Source organism: Coffea eugenioides, chromosome 3 (genome assembly GCF_003713205.1).
Source record: "Coffea eugenioides isolate CCC68of chromosome 3, Ceug_1.0, whole genome shotgun sequence".
NCBI lineage: Eukaryota > Viridiplantae > Streptophyta > Magnoliopsida > Gentianales > Rubiaceae > Coffea > Coffea eugenioides.
In genome coordinates this window covers 5,234,334-5,254,588 of record NC_040037.1, presented here as the reverse complement: position 1 = coordinate 5,254,588, position 20,255 = coordinate 5,234,334, and the positions used below count along the sequence as shown (strand labels likewise).

The window sequence follows — 20,255 nt, the reverse complement described above, 5'->3', positions numbered from 1 at the left end:
TTTCTTCCAACACTTCTCCATTTTGTTATGCCTAATTTCTTCCTTCATTTCTTGTCTGATCTTGACACTAATGTTACATTAGAATGGCATGCGAGAAAGCCGGGAAAATTATAAGAGTAATAAGCATTCACATTCCTCTACAAATTAAGCCATGCTTAATTTTCTTAAGCATTCTATTATTTAGACTTAGATGCATCAAAATTTCTTATTAACATCAAACAGGGTCCTAAACGCCTAATAAAGTTACTAATTTTCATTGCATAAGAGGAGAACTTCTTAACTCATAACATGTCATACAAATTAAGCCATGAACATGAACAGGATAAAAGAAACACTAACCATCTATATATATATATATATATATATATATATATATGAAAGTAGTTATTTTTAATCAGAGTTGTTTCTCACTCCTAAGTGGCATGCCTAATTGAAGAGAATTAACGGGTTCTAGGCCACTTGGTTTTTACCCATATTAAATTCTATTTGGATTATATTATATGTTTAAAAATTATCTCTAATTTTAAAATAACTTTAAAAAACAACTAATCTTATCTTAATGATTCTGTTTTCTATCAAATTATTACATATAGAACTATAGTAAAACTTTTCTCAAGTCACAATTATTAAAATTTTACAAATCCCAAATTACTTCCTTAATCACAATTATTGAAATCTTACATATCCCAAATTACTTTCTTTCACTACCATACCGTTAATTAGTATTCAAATTGTTTATCATTTCTTCCCTGAATTTTGAATTAATTTAATGTAAAAAAGAGAATTAATTGTTACACTGACAAATTTATCAATATTGTTGGAAACTGAATATTTATCGATGAAGAAAAATGAATTGCTGGATTTTTTTCTACTTAATTAAATATGAATATATATTTCTAGATTTATGGTCATTATAAAATTTTAAATTATCTAAAAGAATATTTGTAAAAAAGGAATATCTACCAAGTTTTTGATATGGGGTACATGATTTGATGTATACTATCATATCATAGTGAAAAGTATGTAAACAAATTTTTTAAAATTAGTAAATAATTGAATGTTTAAAATTCATTAATTTTTTTAAAGTTGATATAGATGAATATGTAGAATTGTTGTTAACTTTTGTATTTAAATTATTTATATTTGTATAAATCCACAATAAATAAAAAAAAAGACCATGCTAAGGCACGAGTAAAATTCTAGTGTAGAAAGAGAAGTGATAGAAAATCCTGAAAGGGAAAATTGCACAAATGGTTCCTTACATCCGGACAACATCCTTTTTTTAGCCCATCATATTTAAAATGATGCATTTCAAGTGCCCAAATACTCAAGACACAGCAATTCGGTTGGAATGCAACACTGATCTCATGCTCTTTTTCTCCTTTTACCTGAAAATTATGTGCTCATCACAGTAAAAGACAGTAGTCGATAGTTCTGTCTTTAATATTCTAATTTTGATGATTAACAAACTGTTAATGAAAAAGAACTAATGCTTTATTTGATTATTTGAATGAAAATTGTAGTATATAGTGGATTATCAAGTAGATACAATATATCAGAACATAGAGTTTCCAAGGCAAATGAAAGCAAAAATGCACATTGTACATACTGATCAAGAGGAAAACATTATTAGGACATAAAATTATCATTCCCTACATGTTTTAGTTCTTGATCACTTGTTTGATGAATTCTGAACCAGTATAACGTTGCGTCGGTTGGAAAAGTAAGCAAGCATCTTATGCTTTGGTGGCAACTCTTCCTTAATCAGAGGGTGGTTGAGAAAATTATTGATCCAGTTTGTGATAGCTGGGAATTTTGACGAGTCAAGAATTTTCATCGAAACAATTTCCTCGTACACGGGGAGTTGGTAAGAAATGAAGCCAGCCACAAGGTCTACAAAACCAATTTTATCTCCTCCAAAAAACTTTTTCCCATTTAGCTCCTTTTCCATCTTCTCCAAGGCCTCCATAGATGCTTTTATGGCTCTTTCGTGGTCTTCACCTCTTGAACATAGAGCTTCCCATGCATATGCTTGAAGCTACATTAACAAGACATAATGATAAAGCATAACTTAGGATACAATTGTTCAACAATAGACTCTTTAAATAAAATACTAAGGCACGATTATTGAACTAATACAGATTATGGCAACTAATAAGCTAGTCTGCTATTACATTGATCTATCATGTGGCAAGTTAGTTTAGGTTGCAAATTAAATTGGTAGAGAGTTAGCCGAAGTTTGAAAATGATTTTCATCAAGAAAATTAAGTTGCACACAAAGGAAGTTATTCTAGTAATGATCATCAAAGACAGCAAGCAAAAAGGTTAATTACCTTTTCTGCAGCAAATTTAGCCCAGAAACGAGAATTGGCTCTTTCATAAGGATCTTGAGGCAACAAAGGACTATGTTTCCACACTTCATCAATATATTCCAGGATTACAATTGACTCTGGTATTGGTTTTCCATCATGAACTAGCACAGGAACTTGTCCCTTAACAGGATTCAGCTTCAAAAGTAAAGGGCTCTTGTTGAATACGTCTTCTTCAATGTATTCATACTCTATCCCCTTCAGTTTCAGTGCCCACTTCACTCTTAGAACATATGGGCTCACCCAAAATCCCAAGAGCTTCACTCCCTGATTTTCTTCCATTTAGACTTGGTAGTCTTACCGTGCTTGGGCACTGGCATTTAATAGTCTTGTTGGAAGAGCTAAAGTTTGTGATCATCGTATTTGACCATTATTATGGAGACACATCATGCATGACGACATCAAAATTATGATATTGTATGGCATTGACCATTTTATGTTATTTTTACTTTTTAATTTGGACTTTAAGGAATGCAAGTCATAATTGGATTGGATTGAAAATGTCCTCTTTAGAATTTAAGGCACATCTAAGGTAGGCCTGCCAATCGGGCTATATGAGTTGGGCTTTCATAAGCTCAGATTCAACCCATTTAATTTGTAACACTTTCGAATTTCGGATCATGAGTTTCGAATTAATAAATGTGAAGATCATACTCAACTCACAAAATATTCGAATTTTGATCCTTATTCGGGTTTAGCTCAATCTCACTTATTACTCCTCAATTTTCTTAATATAATTGCTATAACTATTACATTGTAAAATTAATTTAACGTTCACAAGATTATAACACTAAAACTAAACATAAACAAGCAACAGTTCTTGTAAAGTAAATAAACGAAGAACTTTTCAACAATATTTACATTTAGTTTGTTCAAAATACATGGAAAATGGTAATAAAACATGGGTCATAAGCCAATACAACTTCAACGATTGGAACTTCCTCATAGCTTTATGATTTGAATCCAAATATGCTTGATGATTTGTGTTTTAAGACAAAAAAAATCAACCAATATTGTGTCAATACAAAAATTTATTAAACCAATAAGAAAAATTAGTTTCAGTTGTGGATTATCAATATTGGCTCTCAAGAAAGTTAATAAAGGAGTCTTCAGATGTATTTTTGTATTTTATAATTTGTATATATTTAGTAGTTAGTAATAATATATTTGGATATATAATTATATATACTATCAAAATATAATAATATATATATCATTATATATATATATAGGTAATTAAAAGGTCGGGTCTATATCGAATTTAAGTCGAATAAGGCCCAAGTTTGGCTCTCAACTCATATTTAATTCGGACCTAATTTTTAGGTTCAATTTTAGACCTGCTCATTGAAAGGTTGGGTTCATTGGATTTTTGGCCCGAACGAATCAAGTTCGGGCTGACCCGGCTCTATTGACTGTCTTAATCTAAGGATCAAGTAGCCAGTCATTAATAAATTGTCAATACCTTCTCTTCAGTAAATTTAGCCCAAAAGCGTGCTTGGGCTCTTTCACAAGGATCTTGAGGCAACAGGTGAGTCTGTTTCCACACCTCATCAATGTATTCAAGAATGATTATGGATTCTGAAATTGGTTTTCCATTGTGAACAAGAACGGGAACCCTTCCATGAACACGATTCAACTTCAACGGCAAAGAGCTCTTATTGTATGTATCTTCTTCTATGTATTCACACTGAATTCAGTGCCCACTTCACCCTTTGAACAAATGGGCTTACCCAGAATCCCAAGAGCTTTAACTCCACCAGTTTCTTCCATTTTAGAGTTAGAGACTTGGGAAATTCGGAAGTTGCAAAATATAACCCTGGTATCTATGAACTTGTAAAAGAGCAAGATCAAGTCATCAGGTTGAATTTAAGCAAGCAATACACTGGTGACATGAAGAACAAATGGCCTTGATTCTGGGCCTTAGTCAATCACCATCCAAATTGGATTTTGTTTCTTTGCATTGACCTTTTCTATTTTCTTCCATTATTTTAACTTTCAATCTACTGCAGATACTTAAAAAATTTCGAATACGTACTTTCTCATTTTTTGTAGATTAGTTTACATGGTGAAAAATGATTCTTTTAACTTGTTAATGTTTCTATATAGAAGACTAGCAAAAATGTTCCTTGCGTTTGGTAACGAGTGATCTCAGCCAACAGACTGGTTTTGAATGGTTTTGGGCTTTACTGCAACATGCAGTCAGATTTAGGCTTCAGTGGAGTGTTAGGCAGTAACTTTGACATTAATCTCTGTCTTTTGCTATTTGCATTACTACTTATCACCTCATTAGTATAGCAAATAAATATCAAAAGAATATTTCAGACTTAGCCTTTACAGTACCGAAGTTGCATTCGTTAAAAACATCTCGAGGAAACTCAGTTCAACCAGTTTCTTGAAGCATAGATGAAAAAAACTCAGCTAATAAGCCCTTTCACTATACAGATTTCAACAGATTCTTTTATTTTGGACAGACAAACAAAAAGGTCCAACACAAGTACCTTGTACATCTACAAAGCTGCCTAGTTTTATCGAGTGAAACACTGCAAAACGTCTCCAGAACAGGGATGCGTCTGTTAAGCATTTCGGCAAGAATCTTTTTCATCAGAGATTTCTTTACTGCGTTTTGCGTAGTAATCAAACATCAGATCCTTTGCTGGCAAATCATCCTTGATCACTGGATGGTTGAGAAAATTGTAGATCCAATCGAATGTCGCTGGGAATTTTGATGAGTCAAGGATTTTCATGGATCCAACTTCCTCAAAAACAGGCAGTTGGTAAGAAATAAAGCCTGCTACAAGGTCCACGAATCCAATTGTTTCCCCTCCAAAAAACTTTGTCCCTTTCAGTTTCAGCTCCTCTTCAAACTTCTCCAATGCCTCTATAGATGATTTTACAGCTTTTTCACGCTCTTCACCTCTCGAACATAAAGCATCCCATGTAGACTCTCGAACCTGAATAATGCATAACATCAATACGAAATTAGGCTTCAATTGAAGCTCAAGTCCCTTTTTTTAAAATCAATTTCTAATGCAGCAAAACGCTTTCATCCCCCCCTAGCTATAAAGTAGCATGGGAGAAGATAAGAGCATGAGCTGCAAAAGTAAGAGATTCCTCTAATTGCTTCTACTAGGCCAACAAATTTTTTTATTTTTTTGGGTGGAGAACTGGTAAAAACTTCTGCTACGACGAAGGGTTGTGATAAGAAATGCTCAATTTTTAGTTTTCGTGCCCGTGCTATGAATTAAAGGTAGATTCGAGGATCAAGGGAGAATTTATTACCTTCTCTTCAGCAAATTTAGCCCAGAAACGTGCTTGTGCTCTTTCATAAGGATCATGGGGTAACAAGGGGTTCTGTTTCCAGACCTCATCAATATATTCAAGAATGAGTATGGATTCTGAAATTGGTTTTCGATTGTGAACAAGAACAGGCACCAATTTCTGAAGAGGATTTAACTTCAAAAGCAAAGAGCTCTTGTCGAATAGATCTTCTTCAATGTATTCATACTCAACACCCTTAAGTTTGAGCGCCCACTTCACCCTCTGAACAAATGGGCTTGCCCAGAATCCCAAGAGCCACACCCTTTGGCTTTGCATCGAGAATTTTTCCTAATCCTCCTCCTCCTCCGCGGCCGTATTTGATCCTTTTTACCCTGTTGTTTTCCTGGAATTTCTTGGAGAATATCTCGAAGACTAGAGAAATCACATGAACAATATCTGGTCTTGTCTAATCTTTGATCTCATTCTTTGCGGTTCTCAATTCATATAATTATCAGTCGACACAAGGACTTGCCCACGTACTATGCAAATGATGACAGACTCAGTAATTTGTAAGATTTACTTTTACAGAGATTGGTTAAGGAATTCTATGAAGGTTAAAACAAAAAAGTATGAATGAGTAAATTTTTTGGTAGTTGACTCACCGTTTCAACTATTTGTTTCTTTACATTTTCTATAAAAAAAAATTATATTTTCTCCTTTATTAGAAGATAGCTTCATCAGGGATTAAAAATGGAGCTTTCTAATCAGTAAAGCTGGCATCACATTCCATGGTGTCAAGTTTCTTGATAGGTGCAAACAAATATTGGTCGTCGTAATCATGATGAACTTGTTTTTTCACATAATTTGATCCGCATATTATTGTTTGCCTCAATTAAAACCAGGCCCCATAATGTAAAGCGACAGGAGAAACCAACAAGAAGGCACGTAACATCGAACATCATAATTTTTTTTTTTTGGATAATAAAAAGTTCAGTGGATTTAGTTCCAGTCACCACCATAGCATGGACCATAGCTTCAAATGTGCAGTCGTGGACAATGCAATTCAATCGAAGACATAAGAGACCCTCTCACGTCAAATTCACTAATCTTGTTCCGTGACAGTTCTTTTGATTTTATACGTGACTTGAGTTAGTGAAATTTACTTGACAATGTCTCATTTGAACAATCGAATTGGGATCGAAAACTTCCGCAACTAAAGAATTTAAAGTCATAAACCACGCGTTATAGGGATTCTCATGATCATCCACTCGAACACACAACCTTTTCAACCTTTTATGAAAAAAAAAATGATCTGTCCTTATCAACACTACCAGCTTGTGCTCGCACAAAATCATTTGTTTTACAAAATTTTAGCATCACATACAAGTGAACATGTGGTTTCCATTAACCATACACTGAAGTACACACTTTACGGATCGCCCTCGGGACTTTGGTCTAGTGGTAGTAACCTAGTTAGATGAGTACCAATGTTAAGAATCGAATCTCCAGTGAAACAACCCCCACACGGGTTGGACAGGTTGGTGTGGGACACGTGTGGACTAGTCTGGTGATTCAGGATATCACACGTGGTCATATGACAAAAAATATATATATATACACACTTTACGGATGGGTTGGGGCCACTTATTATAGTGCTAATTAATTTTACTTTCTAATATAAAATTTTTTTTCAAAATATCGTTGGGGCAATTTATTAGTAATTCGTAGGACAGTTTTGAAAAATTTGTATGCTTCAAAAGGGTGAAAATAAAATTTTATGGATCTACACAATAGCCGCACATATAAATTGCGAATGTTGGGATCCTTTGTAAATATTAGTGATTGCCGCTCATGCAAATAACAAAAGTGAATTTCACGGAAATTGGTTTTAAATTTTTTTTTGATTTGAAAATTAACTTGTTAAAGAATTTTATGAAATTAAAAATACGTTAATGAGTAGTAGTTTCTCAGGTAATTATTTTATGCATATGGATAGTTAATAATCTAAAATTCCCAATAAAACAACAGAAAAAAAAGTCATTTTTTTAAAAAAGGCAATGTTTACTAGAAGCTAAGAATCCACTAAAAAAAAATGGGGGAGTAGTAGCAACAGTTACATGACATTGCATACGAAATTCAGGAGCTGAGTTTCTAGGATAACAACTTTTTTATTTAAATGTAGAACAGAACCTCAAAACTGGCCTAAAGTTGCATTAGTGTAACCATATTGTAAAATTTGGAGCAACATAACAAAACTGTAGACCTATAGGCAAAACGTAGTAAAATTATCTCAAGTAAGGGTGCAAACGAGCCGAGTTTCGGCATAATCGAGTTGAGTTTCAACATAATTTTATAAAGCTCGAGTTTGATGAGTTCAAAATGTCAAGTTCAAACTCGAGATTAAAAAAATAAAAAAATAATTATTTTATTTTTAAAAAAGAAATAAAATAGTAATTTTTCTTACCAAATAATAAAATATTAGTGATATATATGTAATTTTATTATTAAAATAAAAAATAAAAAAAATATACACACATATATAATCGAGGTCGAGTTGACTCACAAGCTAATAAATTTAGTATTTTTGAGCTCGAGTCGAGTTCAGACTAGAGCCGCTCGCGATCCGATCGTGAGCGACTCGATTCGTAGAAAATGCAGCAATGCAAGCCAGCAATTTCAAGCCAGCAATGCAGCAAAGTAGAAAAAATAAGAGCACTAGCAAGTGAGGCAAATAAGAACTTATATCAACAAGAAATCACCATAAACAAGAGAAAAAGATCGACTCTGGCCCCAGATTACACGGCTAAGTAGGAAGATGTTTCCTAAAGCGGCTCTCAAGTCAACAAGAATGCATCAATTTTGAGACATACGCATGATAATGTCATTAAGCCAAAGCACATAACAGAAAATGAGGATTGGAATGTTGCCTTGTTATAAATACGTATCATGGGAATAATTCAACCTGCAGCGGCATGGTGGACGATTTCATATCTCAAACTCTGAAGTTCACGACCCGGTAAAATCATCTCAAAAATTCAGAAAAGATAGAATAAAAAAAGAAAGCTTTAGCGTAACTGGTTTAGTCCTGGCAAAAAGATCCCATGATATTGGAGCAGACACATAACAGTAATTTATTAAGAGCAAAGAACAGAACTTTATTTAAGTTCATGGTTAATAACAGGAAAAAGAAATAATTACCCCCGAAAACTTTCTACACAAATAACGCTAGCAAGAATCCAAATCCCAATAGGGGAGTTGGCCGCGGGGTGGGAGGCAAGGGTTCAAACCTTGCCTTCCACTAATTACCATAGGCATGGCTCTCCAAATCCGACGGGTATGTAGTGCACTCTTCTGGTCTGATGGTAAACGAATTAAAAAAAAAAGGGGCAAAATGCCCCAATGACTCTCAAACTATTATGAAATTCAACTTTTAGCCTTCAAACTATTAATTGATAAGTTTTAACCCTCCATCTAATTAAAACATATAATTTTAACCCTTCCGTCAACTTAAGTCATTATGTTTAACAGAGATAAAGGATTCAAGAAATGCTAGTGGCCCTCAAACTATTACAAAGTTTAACTTTTGATTCTCTAATTATTAACTGATAAGTTCTAACCTTCTAACTAATTAAAACGTATAATTCTATCTTTTCCGTCAACTTGAGTCGTTATATCGAATAGAAACATCTATTGATAAAGAATTTGGGATGTGCCAAACCCGTATTTGATAAATTAAAAAGGTTTAGATATAATGATGTAAAGTTTTGGGAAATCTCACCAGAGAATTAATTATTTGAGAGATCCAGAAAGTTCAAACTTGAAAGCGAACCAAGACTTCAATTGATTTTGGTCAAATTTAACAATTGGAGATTTGGTAAATTAATTTATGAGTCAAATGGGGTAAATAAATTTATCCTAGCACATGTCTTGTGAAGATGAAACACTCCTCAATTATGTCCTTACCACGCATTTGGTGATATTTCTATTTGACATGATGATTCAAATTGACGAAAAGGTTAGAATTATATGTTTTAATTAGTTAAAGGGGTAAAATTTATCAATTAATAGTTGGAGGGTCAAAAGTTAAACTTTATAATAATTTGAGGGCCATTGTTTCGCATGTCCAGCTATTTTTGTTAAACATAACGGTTCAAGTTGACAAAAGGACTAGAATTATATGTTTTAATTAATTAGAGGGCCAAAACTTATCAATTAATAGTTAAAGGGTCAAAAGTTAAATTTTGTAATAGTTTAAGGACCATTGGGACATTTTGCTCAAAAAAAAAGTTCCCGTAACGCCTTCCTTAAAACATATTCAATAATGTGTTCTAACTCTCTGAACCATGTGGCGCCTTGATTTTCGCATAGTGTTTGTTGTCAACTTCCCAATCGTCCAAGCGACCTTTTCGTACGGTACGAAGGATCGAACAGTAGCTACCATAGACATCCATGTGCGAGAGTGTGGGGAGAGGAGATGGTTGAGTTTATTTTTGTATCTTACAGCAAAAACTTTACAAAGAAATATCTTCTCCTAGTGGTTACGAATATGATGGATTTAAATGAATTTAATTGTGCTATGAGTATCAATCCAAGTGCCGTATGCACTAGCCTAAAAAAGTTTAGAGGGGCTCATGCTCCAATCTAAGAAATGTTTTGATTAGGCAAAACAAGTTAAGAGTCTTTAGGGGGAGGGTTGGGTTGGATGGTACGGGGAGAGGGAGTGTAAACAAGAGGTCTCGGATTCGAATCCTCTCGCTTACACTAAAAAAAAAAAGAAGATAACTTGAAAAAAAAAGTTAAGAGTCTTTGGACCATTAAGTATTTTGTGTAATTTAAACTCTTTTGTATTTTCAATTTTAAATTTTGTATTTCAGTTTTAGGTACCTTTTGGGTCTTGAAATTATTTCCAAGTTTTGTATTCTCCTTTTTGTACTCTCTGTTATAGTGCTCTCTTTCATCTTTCTATTATAGTAAATCTATTATCCTCTTTTTGTTACCCTCTTTTGTATTGGGTTGGCATAGGTCATTTTCGGCCGATGGGTTGGCATAGGTCACTTCCCACGTAAAATTTCTTGTATTTATCTGTTTCATTTATTTGATTTGTTATTGTTTTTATTGAGTTGGTAAAAACCCTATTATTCTTGTTGTTGGTCAATTTCTTGGTACCCAACCTAACAGAGACTGCCAGTGTGTGAGTATGTATAGGGATGTAATCGAGCCAAGTCAAGCTCGAGTATTGCTATACTCGAGCTCGACTTGACTCATATATACCTAGGCTCGAACTCGACTCGAGCTTGACCGAGTACAAAAAATCGATACTCGAAACTTGACTCGAGGAACTCGTTTTCACCTCGAGACTCGACTCGATAAGGCTCGACCTTTAATCAAGCTTTATCAAGTCGAGTCTAATCAAGCTTTTTGACTCGACTCGACCAATAATGTTATTACTTTTTTGCCATTATGAAATTTTATTATAAAGAAGAGTTTATTATAAATTCCGTAAAACTTATACCCATAATGGTCATTTTATAATTATAATACATAGATATTATTTAAATTATAAATATATTATTTAAATACCCCCGACTCGACGAGTAGCTCGACAAGCACCGAGTCTCAAAATATTGGCTCGAAACTCGACTCGAATGACAATCGAGTAGCTCGAAACTCGGCTCGAACTCGGTCAACTTGAGTTCAAGCCAAGCCGTTGACCGAGCTACTCGCGAGTTACTCGATTATGACTCAACTCGCGTACATCCCTAAGTATGTGTAGACTAGGACAGATAGCGTGGGGAGCGTGGGGAGAGGATATGAAACATCTAGTACCTGCAAAACAGACGGAAAAAATGCTGAAATGGAACGGATTTTGCCTCGTTCTTAGAGCAGCAGTAGTATTGCTGCCTATAAGATGGGGGGAAAACCCCCGAAAAGAAAAAGCTCCAGGAACCAATTTATATTAATGTACAAATTGATACTACTAATTATTGTCAAAGATAGTTAGTAGAACGCTTTCCTACAACACGATGAATATTTGTTCAAAATGGAAAAACATGTGCTCATTAGTAGATGTTCCAATCGTCAATCAATGTCATTGACTGGATAATTGGACGAGATTAGCATTAAGTAGCATCCTTGCTTCATTTGCTACTGGATCCCACTGTTTATTATTACTCCAGGCAAAGATGCTGATTCAGTTGAGGTCTACAATCAATTCCATATATAAAATTGACCTGACCCTTAATTCTGATCATAATCATGGATGGATTTATTGGATTTATTTGGGTCAAGATATTTTCTGTCAGCTGATGAAAAGGGAAAATTTCTGTGGCCGATGACCAGACTTTTAACTACTCTCTTTTATGGGAATTTGTCTATTAGATTAGAACTCCATGTGAAAGAAAAATCGAAACGAGAAATAGGGAAGAGGAATTGACTCTTATTAGTCACGATAAAGGGTGCCTCTTTTCTGGCTGTAAAGATGGAAGGTTGTCAATACTTTTTTGTCTTCGCCAGCTACTTTTAGGTGAAGAAAACCACACAACAAAGTGTGTTAACCTCGATTTTTTTTCCTTGTCCGTTAAGGAAAGGCATAAATTATCTAAATACATTTTAAACACTAAAATAATTACTAATTCACAAATTTAAATACCCTCTAAATAATTTAAATAACTAGAAGGATTCAAATGAATTTCAAATTTTTTGTCAAATACCCTCTAAAATCGAAGCATTCAGATTCACAACGAGCATGCAGGAGCAATAAATAAAGTCTCAATCGTTCTAGCCTTTTCTTAAGGAATGATCAATGTGTTGTAGGCCCTAACTCATCTCCACTACACTAAAAAAGTCCATTAGCAGGAATATATAAAGTTAATCAATACTTGGGACCCAAGATTTCTTCGGCCAGCAAGGTTTTCAAGGCTACCGAAAGTTAGAATTGTTTTGCCACAAATGACCTAGCATTTCTTGACCCCGATCTCAGCAAGCCATTCTTTAATCACGTAAATTTTTTGCGTTCTAATGACCCAATCAAATTGGAGAATATATTTCACTTAAATGCTTATACACATCCAAAGAAATATTATCGATGCTGATATTTCTTAGATTCATAAATAAAGAGTTATATCCCACATTAGTTTGAGAGATAGAGAAAAAGCAGTTAATATATAAGTAAGGGTCTGAAACCTAATGACGTAAGTTTTTTGATCATAATTGAATTCCTGACTTACATTACTGAACTCTTTAATGAGTTCTCTTGAGATGTTTCTCCCTATCAATATAAATCAATAAACCGCTTCCAAAAGAAAAATTAATTACTCTAGTAGTAGTTTTTTACTCAAAGAACAAAAGGTCACAAAAGCGTTCACCAATTTCAATCTGCTTCTACAGTCATTATGCTCTATTTTTCTCTCTCTATTTTGGGTTCACAAAATCAGCTTCTTCTTCATTCTTGAACAAAACAATACAATGGCATTTTAGTTATTTGAGGAGAACTGCATAGGCATCTTGTAGTACTACCCTGAATTAATGAAGCAATTTGTGCCAAGAAAAGAATGAGCAAAGATGCCCTTGACCAGGACTTTGCTAGAGACTAGAAACCACCCAGCCTTACATTTTTATGCACTGAAGCAGCAAATAAAATCCAACCTTCTCCTCTTTCTTTTCAATTCCTTGTACCAAGATATCCTCTCAACTCAATCACCAAAGTTCCTAGCCAAATACCCAACGATCTCTTGAATGTCCCGCTTCAACTTGGCTAAGAAGCTTTTGCCCGCTAAGAAGGCGTGGAAGAGCTTCAAAACCAAATTCCAATCAAAACTACAGAAACTAAAGACCTCCAAAGCCATAAAACGAACCAAGAAATATTGCATCCATGCTTTGAACTCCATTCGGGTTTTCATTCCCTGCAAATTATATGCTCTGATCAACCGTTCCCCTTTGCGTTCTCGCCACCGTTTTTATCATCACGACCACCAGCACACCAGGAGTTCTTCAGCTATATATGTTGATGAACTATTTCCAGGGCATGCTAGCCATTACAGCTCCTTAGCAAAAATGGTAGCATCCAGCAGTTCAGCTGGTAATAAGGTGAAACTCGAAGAAACAACGAGCAGTAATGTTGTGAAAAAGCATCATCAAATTGCTGCACCAGGTCTGAAGATTCTTGAAAAGAAGATCAAGGGTGGCGAGACGAGTACAAGCGCAGCGGCTAGTGCTGCTGATGCTTGGAAAATCCCTCTCTCGCCACACCTTCGTTGTGTGGATGAGAGAGCTGAGGATTTCATCTCCAAGTTTCGCCAAGAGATGAAGCTTGAAAGAGAGCAATCCAACATTGATTTCCATGAGATGTTGGCTCGTGGTACCTAATAGTACTGAAACGACTCAGATCAGCATAGTACACAAGAAAATCTTAAGACGTACAACAAGAGGATTTGATTTCACTGAGGCTTCAGATACAGAGTGACATTTGGTTACATTTAATTCATTTATATTTTGGCTTCCCAAAATTTTGAATGGGGTCCAAAATCATCCTCCTTTTTCTCTTCCGCATTGGTGTGGCTTGTAACTAGTAGATGAAAGCATAAGTGTGAGGCATTAATGTTTGTTCAATATCTTGTGGATTGTTCTGTTTAAGATTATTTGCTCAGGATTGTATATGAATGAAATGACAAAAATATATTGGTTTTCGCTTTCAAAGGGGTCAAATTAGCTTGGAACTGAGATTGTTGTCCACAGTTTGATATTCATTGTTGTTTTATTTTCATGACAACTATTTGATGTTCTTGATCATCTCCCATGTTGAACGGACCATGGATAGCTACAATTAGACGTTTTAGTTGAGACCTTTGTAGGTAGGGACGCAAGCGAGTCGAGCCACTATCGAGTAGCTCGGTCAACGACTTGGCTTGAACTCGGTCAAATCGAGTTCGAGTCGAGTTTCGAGCTACTCGAATATACTTTCGAGTTGAGTTCGAGTCAGGAATTTGTGGCTTGTGGCTCGACGAGCTACTCGTCGAGTCGGATATATTTAATTAATATATATAATTTAAATAATATATATGTATTATAATTATAAAATGACCGTTATGGATATAATTTATACTGAATTTACAAGTGTATATTATCCGAGTCGAGTCAAAAAGCTTGATTAGACTCGACTTGATAAGGCTTGACCTTTGGTCGAGCCTTATCAAGTCGAGTCTCGAGCTTAAAAGAATTTCTTCGAGTCAAACCTCGAGTTGCGATTTTTAGGCTTGATCGAGCTCAAGTCTAGTTACATATAGGTCGAATTGAGTTCGAGTATAGTAATACTTGAGCTCGACTTGGCTCGAGTACATCCCCATTTGTAGGATTCTAAATATCTTCTGGCATGAAGACTAAAGATTGGCTGGCCTTTTCTTCCCCCTTGGTTTTGTTAATCTTCAAAGTCGTATATTTTCAAAGTCATTTACTCTCAATTTTCATTAAATTGAAGCTTTAATCATATTTAACCAACTTAAACCTGTAAAATAAATTATATCTTAAAACTGATTCTAACTTGTCATTGTCTCAATGTGATCTAGTTGTCGCATTAGATTCCTCAACATATTGTACAATTGCAAGTGGATAAAAACACTTTTCGAACAACACCATTTTCACGAGGTTCCACAAATTTCTAAAATGACTCAAAATTAAGTGGAAAGGCAAAGTCATAATCTCTTAGCCTGTAAAGTTATCATTTTCTAGAATGTTGGCATGTGAAAAAGGCCCTTTTTAGTAGTTTCATAATTGAATTTGTTAATTGGTGGTACACATAGAACTAGTTTTTTGAATAGACGCTGTTTTAGTGGAAAAGTTTATCAATTTGACTCTTTATTTTCAAGCCCAAAACTGACCACCCAAATGCCTTCGTACGTTATTTTTGTGGATAACATGAAAAAAAAAATGAAAATTTTGCATCTTTTGGTAAAAAGAAAGGAGAGCTATACGTGTTATATTCTTTGCTTTCACAAATATATCTGTCTCTAGTACCTTGCATACTAAATTGAAAACAAATATAATTCCTTTCTCTTCCTAAAAATAATCGGTCCAACTGAATGATGTATTTTTTTTTTTAGGTATTTGTATAAAATTTTATTAAAATTTACTTTAGAATTTATAGAAAATTTTTTGTATACGTGAGACTTTAGGGAAATTAAATTTTTTTTATTTTTATTTTTTTCCTCTCTTCTTCTTCCTCCCTTCCACCATTGCTGCTCTTCCTTTTCCCTCCCTCCCTATTGCCGCCACTTTTGCCGGCGCTGCTGCCTCACCCTCGCCCTTCTCTTTGTCTCTCTCTCTCTCTCTCTCCCCCTCCCCCTCCTCTCCTCCCCCGTTACCCCCTCTCCTCTCTCTCCCTCACCCATCCCCCTCTCTTTTCCTCTCCCCCTCCGCGCGACCACTAGTTGAAAGACCAGAGCTAGTGAGATTTGGCCAATATTTTGAAGCACTCGGAGCCCAAGAGAGAAGCTGATGACCATCTAAGTGATGAACTGATGATTTGACCCCATTGCAAATGTTGATTAAGCTGTTCCAAGGAGCTTGTGATCTTCCGGACATGAACCACATGCAATGGGATTATTCCAACGTAAGTAGAACTATTATGGTGATTATATATACATGTATATCTTTTTTCTGCTTGCACAAATACTTATGCATGGGCACCCTTTTTTTTTTTTTTGGGGCCAATTACTTATCTCGAAAATCAGACTAATTCAGAAGGGGAAAAAGTTTCCAATGGATTGCAACGATTATTAACGTATGTTTTATATATATGCTTACACTTGTCAAGAAAAATATCTACTGCACTCATATTCTTTTGTAAAAAGGAGAAAACTCAAAGCCACTTAAAAAGTTAGTATGAGGATGTAGAATATTAATAAATAACTGACAATTATATTTGAAAAAAAAAAAAGAAAGTTAACTTCTTCTATATAAGTTGCCAACAAGTAGAAAATACCGTTTGGATTCACCCAGCCATCCAAAAACCACATATTACTTATTGTCTAACATTATGCATCGATCGACTCTAACAAATTAACATCTTCCCTATTGGACTCCATCACTCTAATAAGACGCGATTATGCCTCTAATGATCTTGCTTTTTTACTCTTAATTGTTGACTTTTGATGTTAGTATTCATCTCGTTATTTGTTAGTTAATAGTTAATTTGTAGTGTTTGAACTATGTCTAAATTCACCATTGTGAGTTAATTGTGGAAAAGTCTGAAGTAACGATCGTTATAGTAACGAAACTGTTTTTACTTGATATAACAGGTAAAAATACTTTTAGCGACCATTTGATTACCTGTTATACTGGTCATCTAAATAAAATAGTACCAAAAATTTTGGTTAGTAAGTTTTACATAAAAAATAGTAAGTTAACTCAATAAATTAGTAACTTTTATGTCTCAAAAAGTAAATTTGAATAAATATGGAACTTACCTTTTTTTTTGAAGTAAATTACTACTCTATGTCTGAAACTTAGTTTTTTGAGAGTAAGTTTAGTTCAAGTAATAGTAAGTTTTTATAGATTAATAGTAAATATTGTTGATAGAATAGTAAATTTGGTTAATCATCAAAACTTACTAGTTTGTGGCACAAATTTACTATTTTACTTAAAGAAACTTATATGAAACAAGTATTAGGGAGTTTATTTGAAATAATACTAAGATTTTTTTTATTAATAATTGAAGCTTAGTATTATAGTTAGTAATTACTCGTAATGTAAATGTATGATACACAATTGTACGTATCATTTATAAATGTTATATATTTTAAGCATTTTAAATATACTATGAAAACTTTTTTTTTTTGCATATGACCTTATAAATATGTAAGAATAATTTGTCATATTATAAATTTTGAATTTGTGAAAGGTTAGAAAGTTTGGATGACAGTAACAACAAATCTTTCAAGTTATATATAGAATTGCACTTATTTGTACATCACCATATTTTCTATAGATGAATTTTATAGATGAATTTTATGTAAACTGTTAAAATTATGAATTCACAAACGACTAAATCTGACTACTTTATGGCATATATTAGTCTAAATGACTAAAAATTTACTGTAATCATGTGCACGTTGATTGTTGAATTGAAATTTCCTTTATTACTAGCACAATTTCTTCTAATCAAAGCAAAATAAAATCAAATAGCTTTTCCTTTTGTATGCAGTAGTTATGCTTAATAGAAAATTATTAAACCATTTTTACAATACATAATTTCTCCTAAAATTAGTAACATTTTCCATGACCTCTAACCTTGTCAATAATACTAACCACCGACATATAGATAATCTTAAAAGCAAAAGCCATCAATATGACAAAAAAAGAATGTTTTCAGGCTGAACGACAAAAATTGGGATTCTATATAGAATCGAAGAAATTCATCATGAACGAGAATGAATTGCAAAATTATCACATTTCTAATTTCATGTGCATCCAAAATTTCACGTAGCATTAGTTTAGAAGAACTTTCTTTTTTCACACTAAAGAACCAATCCCAGTCTCTACGTCTCTTTTATTTTTTTCTTTAACCATTAAATGGGGTCAAAGTTGTTAGCAGTAAAATACTAAATAAATTTAATTCCATTTCAAACTCTAGTTAATTGTATACTAATATTTTACATCACAATCAATTGAGCACCAATTTTTCTTTTTTTTTTAAGTAGCTATTATTTATTTTATTACTTAGGTTAAATATTTACATATAAAATAATAGCAATAAAATGCCAATCCTCGGATCAATGGAACTTCAATTATTGTTAATAAAACTAATTTTGCATTGATAAAAATTAGTCTACAGAATGAAAAGTCAATGGCAACAATTGCTAAAATATAGCAATTTTTAATTATGGGAAAATAAACAACTAAGTTCCCAAAATATTTCATTTTTATTGTTTAAAAAATCTCAACTTGTTGACTAAATTCAAAATAATTCTATTGTCAAAAATATTTTTTCTCAAATTAACTTTCATGATTAGATGTGAGATACAAATATGGTAAAATATCCCCCATACATATGTCATGGATATTTTAGACTTTTAGTAAAAATAAATTTTTGTTGTTAAAATAACATTGTATCATAGTGTACTAATTATTTTAGGACCATTTTATACGTGAACTAAATTTAATTTAAATTATACAATAGATTATATATGCATGTGATTTTCATTTATAATTATTGGATCCTATTCTTATGAACAATCTCCAAAGGAAAAAAATCCAGATCATACTGATTTTCTTATATTAATTGTTATACTAATTTTGTCATTTTTATTATTATATTATTTCTCATTTTGTTTAGACTTTTACTCTTATTATTTCTTGTGTCTCAGATGTAAATTTATTAAAACTTTATCATCTAATTATATTCATAGGTGTTAAATTATAAAAAATTTGATATATAAGCAAGTAATATTCTATATATAACTAGGAAGATTTGTTGTTATTGTTATCCAAACTTTCAAACTTTTCAAAAATTGAAAATGATTAAAAACTTATATACGATAAAATTTTATTACATATTTTACAAGATTATGTGAAAAGTCAAACTATTTTTCATAGTATTTTAAAATATATAAATAATTTTTTTAAATTACTATAATCATGTATTATACAGGTATATTATGAGTACTTACTAACTAAGGTACTAAGAATTAATCATTAATAAAACATCTCATCATTATTTCAAATAAATTTCCTAATACTAGTTTAAAATATGTTTTAAAGTAAAATAGTACATGTGTCCCATAAATCAATAAGTTTTGATTATTAATCAATTTTACCATGTTATCAGTAAGAATTACTATTTATGTATAAAAACTTACTATTACTTGAATTAAACTTACTCTCTAAAAAGTAAGTTTGGGATATAAAATAGTAATTTATTTATTTAAAAAGTAAGTTTGATATTTATTCCAATTTACCTTTTGAGTATAAAAGTTACCAATTTATTACTGTTAACTTACTATTTTAGATGGGAAACTTAATTTCTTATTTTTAAGTGTTATCTTATTTAGGTGGATAGGTCTATCAAATAATCAAATGATCGCTAAAAGTAAATCAAAAATAAATAAAAAATGGTCATATAAGTGTTACCTATTTATGTCTCAAAAAGTAAATTGAAATAAAAATGAAAGTTACTTTTTTTAAAAAATAAATTACTACTCTATATTCGAAACTTACTTTTTGCAAAGTAAGTTTAGTTCAAATAATAGTAAGTTTTTATAGATTAATAGTAAATCTTGTTGATAGAATAGTAAATTTGGTTAATCATCTTAACTTACTAGTTTGTGGCATAAATTTACTATTTTACTTAAAGAAACTTATATGAAACAAGTATTAGGAAGTAGCTAAGATTTTTTTATTAATGATTGAAACTTAATATTATAGTTAGTAATTGTTGGTAACGTAAATGTATAATACATGATTGTATGTATCATTCATAAATGTTTTGTGTTTTAAGCATTTTAATAAATGTATGTATCATTTATAAATGTTATGTGTTTTAATAAATTTATTTTCTAGGTCACAAGTATAAAAGATAAAGTTGTACTAATGTAGCATAATCTTTGAAAATTATAGTAAATTTACCTATATATTAAG

At 32.6% G+C, this 20,255-nt stretch overlaps 3 protein-coding genes across 3 annotated transcripts; 1 reads left to right on the top strand and 2 right to left on the bottom strand.

The window, feature by feature from the left end:
• Positions 1-1,535: 1,535 nt before the first annotated feature.
• LOC113765824 (glutathione transferase GST 23-like) lies at positions 1,536-2,651 on the bottom strand. Its single transcript, XM_027310072.1, has 2 exons — positions 2,334-2,651; positions 1,536-2,038 (listed from the first exon to the last, which is right to left on the bottom strand). The coding sequence occupies exons 1-2, from the start codon at positions 2,649-2,651 to the stop codon at positions 1,673-1,675; spliced, it is 684 nt and encodes a 227-aa protein (XP_027165873.1). The 3' UTR covers positions 1,536-1,672.
• A 2,054-nt stretch (positions 2,652-4,705) lies between these two features.
• LOC113765151 (probable glutathione S-transferase) lies at positions 4,706-6,170 on the bottom strand. Its single transcript, XM_027309231.1, has 2 exons — positions 5,649-6,170; positions 4,706-5,320 (listed from the first exon to the last, which is right to left on the bottom strand). Exons 1-2 carry the CDS (start codon positions 5,961-5,963, stop codon positions 4,943-4,945), a joined length of 693 nt encoding a protein of 230 aa, XP_027165032.1. The 5' UTR covers positions 5,964-6,170; the 3' UTR covers positions 4,706-4,942.
• A 7,191-nt stretch (positions 6,171-13,361) lies between these two features.
• LOC113765823 lies at positions 13,362-13,991 on the top strand. The gene has a single exon (XM_027310071.1). It carries the CDS (start codon positions 13,362-13,364, stop codon positions 13,989-13,991), a length of 630 nt encoding a protein of 209 aa, XP_027165872.1.
• Positions 13,992-20,255: the final 6,264 nt, after the last annotated feature.

Bases quoted from the DNA above. Each gene is read 5' to 3' on its own strand.
- LOC113765823 (XM_027310071.1), top strand. From the start codon at position 13,362: ATGTCCCGCTTCAACTTGGCTAAGAAGCTTTTGCCCGCTAAGAAGGCG.
- LOC113765824 (XM_027310072.1), bottom strand. From the start codon at position 2,651: ATGGAAGAAAATCAGGGAGTGAAGCTCTTGGGATTTTGGGTGAGCCCA. The intron at 2,039-2,333 runs GTAATTAACCTT...TTGTTAATGTAG, and splicing joins CTAAATTTGCTGCAGAAAAG to CTTCAAGCATATGCATGGGA.
- LOC113765151 (XM_027309231.1), bottom strand. From the start codon at position 5,963: ATGCAAAGCCAAAGGGTGTGGCTCTTGGGATTCTGGGCAAGCCCATTT. The intron at 5,321-5,648 runs GTAATAAATTCT...TGCATTATTCAG, and splicing joins CTAAATTTGCTGAAGAGAAG to GTTCGAGAGTCTACATGGGA.